Genomic DNA, 4,096 nt, shown 5'->3' with positions numbered 1-4,096 from the left:
GTCATTAATTAGCACTTAACCCGTAATCTTTGTCCGTGACTTGGAACAGTAAATGGAAAATCATGGAAAAACAAACTGATGAGCTGGAAAACAGAATGCACAGAAACAGCTAAAAACACAAAACTATACAAGTTCTAGCCCCTTTACATAATCATTATTTAATACTCCCTCCGTCCCAAAATAAGTGTCTTGAGCTTAGTACAAATTTGTACTAGCGCTAGTACAAATTTGAGACACTTATTTTGGGACGGAGGGAGTAATAAACAAACCAAACGGGTCAGCTCTGCTAAGGCTCCGCAAAAGAGAGCCTTAGCTCAGTGGTTGGGCATGCGGCTGTGACGCCTAACGACCTGGATTTGGTTCGAGGCCGGGAACTGAAATTCTCTCCCATTTTTAGACACGGAAGCCATCACCTTTTTCAGTCCTCGCCCCCGCGCGGGCGACAGGTGAGTACCCAAATGGCCAAACCTAGCCATCGGGTAGACATCTTCCCCTCTTTCCTCCTCCGTCGCTGGGCAAAGCCCGTGCGGGCGACAGCGGCGGTAGAGGGCTTCTTCTCCCTCTCCCGGATCGAAGGGTGGCGTGGGGCGCCCAGATTTGTGTGGGTGCGGCCCTCGTTTTGGCCCACGGCCGTGCGGTGGCTCCCGACGGCGGTGCTTGCTGTGGCACTGGTTGGGATCAATGGCCGGAGGTAGGGGGTGTGGCTGGGCGTGGCCGGTGACGGTAGCGACGTTCGACCTGGATCCCGGGGCGGCGGCCCCAGTAAGTGGCGGCAGGTGAAGTTTAGGTGGCCCACGGCAGCATGGCACGGTGGCGTCCAAGTTCAAGGCGGAGCTACTCCTGCACATGTTGGTCCGACTCGGCGACAGTGATGAGAAGCAGCGGGATCCTTCCCGACGGCTCTCATGCTTTGGCGGGCTGCGGTGGCGGCCCTCCCCCAGGCTCCAGTGGTGTCGCATACCGGCAGTTGCCGGAGCGTCAGGGCTCCTGCAGTGACAGTGGTGACCCGGGCGGCCAGATCTGGGGCTTTGAAGGTGGTCTGGCCGGTGCGCAGGTTGTCGGTTGGAATCTCGTGGGGCTCTGGGTGAAGATATTGTCTTCGTCCGGTGGCCGGAGCCGGTGATGGCGACACGCCCTGGGCGCTGTCTCCTTCTTGAAGACATCATCGAGGTGAAGCTCCCACCTACTTCCGCTACCTCCAGGGGAAACCATTGATCGAATGATCGGATGATGGCGGCGCTCATGTGTTGCTCCCCCCTTGGGGCATCATTCTTGGAGGTGTTCATCGACTTGAGGGACTAGTGGACGATTTCAGCGGTGGGCAGCGTTGCATGTGATGCATCGACGACATGGAATCTCGGTGGCATGGTGCAGCAGGGTCTCAGTGACAGATGCGTGATGATGGATGCGCGTAGGGAGGTGCCATTGTCTGGCCTCGCCGGCAGGCCTGGCAAGGTCAATGCGTTGATACTAGTTTTGAAGATGGATCGGTGGAAGATGGTGGCGGCAGCCTCTGGAGCGTGCGGATGCGGTGCCCGCTGAAAATCCACTGGACTGGTTTGTGCCCTTGACTGCTGTTGGGCGGATTGGTTGAGGCCGGAGGCCCCAACCAAGCCGCAATGCCAAGTCTGGAGCACACACCTGTCCAGCGCACTCTCAACGGGCACCGCACACGCACACTGCAGAGGCCGTCACCACCATCTTTCACCGATCCAGCTTCAGAGCAGGTACTGACACATCGACCTTGCCAGGCCTGCCGTCGACGCCATCACAATGTCAGACAGCGCCCACGCCCTGCGCGAGTCCATCATCTCACGTCCGTTACCAAGACCCCGATGTGCCACGCCGCCGAGACCGTCATCGACGCGGTAGATGTACACTGCTCCACTCCTTGCGTTCTCCATCCAGCAGCTACTCCAAACAATGCCCTCATGAGGGAGAGCGACACCGAGAGCGCCGCCATCGTCCGATCCGAAATACTCGGATCTGGGGTTTCACCTGGAGCAGCGCGAGTGGGTAGAAGGTGGTTGCAATGGCGATGCCTTCAACAAGGTAACAACGCATAGACGCCGCCATCGTCTGCCATGACCATAGTTGGAGCTCGGTTTTCACCGGCAGCCACGCCTTCCCAACTTGCCGCCGGGACTAGATGTGGGACCAAGATGGTTCGCCACAACTAGTCGGCCGACCAACTCCGGCGGAGGAGTAGGCCGCCACCGCCATGCCCGGGCCGCTGCCCGAGGCTTCCTCATGCTGTGGGACTAGCCCAGGAGCACCTTCGCGTACCGCCGTCGGAGCCGTCGAGATGCAGAAGGGGCTGTTACATGTAGATCGCGACCCTCCGAGACCCATCTGGGCCCAGATCGGGCCCGCCTGCACCATGCCGCGGCCACCCACTATCCTCTACGCCGCTCATCGCCACAAGCACGCCGAGCCAGGCTGGCCGCCGCCACCCTGCAGCACTGCCGCCGAAGAGGCCGGGACAGGCGCCGCCGCCGCGATCCAGATCATCGACCGAGGAGATTCGCCGCCGCCGTGCAGCGCGGGCTTTGCCCGGCGACGACCCCGGCGGCGGCGGGAGGAGAGGCGGCGCGGGGGAGGACTGTTGGCGCTCGATGCAGAGGCCGGGGTTATCCTTCTTTTCGAAAAAAAATGTTTCAGCTCTATCTAGACCAAAAATTTCAGCATCTGCCAATGTATACAACACCGAGCTGCATCATCCCTATGTTTGTTTTCATCTATAAAAGTCTCAAGATTGCTTCGAACTTTGAAGGTGCAACACATCATTGCATTATCCAAATAGAAGTGCATCTTCGAGATATAATTGCATCACACTCTATTTTCTACATAGTTTTTTTTTAATATGGTCTGGCCATCCATGACTATAAGAAGAGAAAGCACTAACGTATTTGGATCTGCATCGTCTCCTCTCCGCTAGCTTAATTTCTCCCTTGGGTGTTTATTCTTGAAGACATGGAGGTCTCCAAGATCAAGATGCCAGGCTTGTGCTTGCTGCTGCTCATGCCACTCCTGTTGCTTCCTGGTAAGCCTTCCCTGAAATAATTATCCGAAGAATACAACGGTTTCTCGGTGTTCTGTACTTCTGTTCTTTGTTTGATGCTGCTAAGCAAAATGGTGTCCTTGTTTTGACTGCAGGATCTGAAGCAGGCGATACTTGCAGGGTGTTGAGCAAGACATACACTACTTTCCACTGCGCGGACAATCCATGCCTCGAGCACTGCCACAAGGAGGGGTTCCCTCGTGGGGAGTGTGAGTTCGTCGCCTTAGAACCTCTCGCGTTAGTCTGCTTCTGCAGGAAACCCTGCTGATGATGCTTGTGAAGTAATAATACTGTTGTGTGTTTATAAGGAAGTGTATATGTCAAACTTCTATGTCGAATTTGCCGTGACGAGCAGATCAGCATATAATAAAGGTGAAGTTGCAATAGTCTGCTTGCCTTTTGATGAGCAGGAATCACATTAAGCTCTTGATGGTCCTCTCTGCTGATGAAATCTGTTCTTGGTCCGAGTGAGGAGAGACTGATGCCTTTGTCTCTTGTATTATTGGAATCAACAGAGCATGCTACAAATGCAGAGAAGGCATGGTCGAACGCGCCGTCGGGAAGGTCCTGGATCTACTCAACCCAGCGCAGGTACACTGGAGGTGTTTTGCGCGAGATCACCCGAGGGGATCCGCACCTTTTGCTAGGAATTACAAGCCGATCGAAGGATTGATCGTGAGCTCTGGATGAAAAATTTCAGATCAGAGGAAGCGGATCGATACACGGCTCTGAGTACCAAATGCTACGTTCCCGTAGCACCTCCCTGCGTCTCGCCGGGATGTGGATCTCAAACCAAGAGAAATATCTCAGGGAGAGAGCTTGGAGAAGGGGAAAGAAGCAGGGAGGAAAGCTTGAATAAGGAACAATATTTGTGATTACAGTTCGATGCCCTCACACACACGCCAGCCACACGCTTATATGCCTAATCCACACACGCCACACGGGCTGAGCCACAAAGGCCCAGTAACACACAGGTGGGCCTGGCCCAGGTCGTTGCAAGGACCGGCTTCTTCCCTGGGTATGGCCGATCTCATG

At 55.5% G+C, this 4,096-nt stretch overlaps 1 protein-coding gene across 1 annotated transcript; it reads left to right on the top strand.

The window, feature by feature from the left end:
- The first annotated feature begins 2,847 nt into the window (after positions 1 to 2,847).
- Positions 2,848 to 3,387, top strand: LOC119305180 (defensin-like protein). Its single transcript, XM_037581774.1, has 2 exons — positions 2,848 to 3,043; positions 3,157 to 3,387. The coding sequence occupies exons 1-2, from the start codon at positions 2,974 to 2,976 to the stop codon at positions 3,327 to 3,329; spliced, it is 243 nt and encodes an 80-aa protein (XP_037437671.1). The 5' UTR covers positions 2,848 to 2,973; the 3' UTR covers positions 3,330 to 3,387.
- Positions 3,388 to 4,096: the final 709 nt, after the last annotated feature.

This window comes from Triticum dicoccoides, chromosome 5B (genome assembly GCF_002162155.2).
Source record: "Triticum dicoccoides isolate Atlit2015 ecotype Zavitan chromosome 5B, WEW_v2.0, whole genome shotgun sequence".
Lineage (NCBI taxonomy): Eukaryota > Viridiplantae > Streptophyta > Magnoliopsida > Poales > Poaceae > Triticum > Triticum dicoccoides.
This window is presented reverse-complemented; position numbering and strand designations above follow the sequence as displayed.

What these genes read in the sequence shown, in the direction of transcription:
- LOC119305180 (XM_037581774.1), top strand. Translation starts at nt 2,974, where the DNA reads ATGGAGGTCTCCAAGATCAAGATGCCAGGCTTGTGCTTGCTGCTGCTC. An exon ending in GCCACTCCTGTTGCTTCCTG is followed by an intron (nt 3,044 to 3,156) that starts GTAAGCCTTCCC and finishes TTTTGACTGCAG; the next exon opens with GATCTGAAGCAGGCGATACT.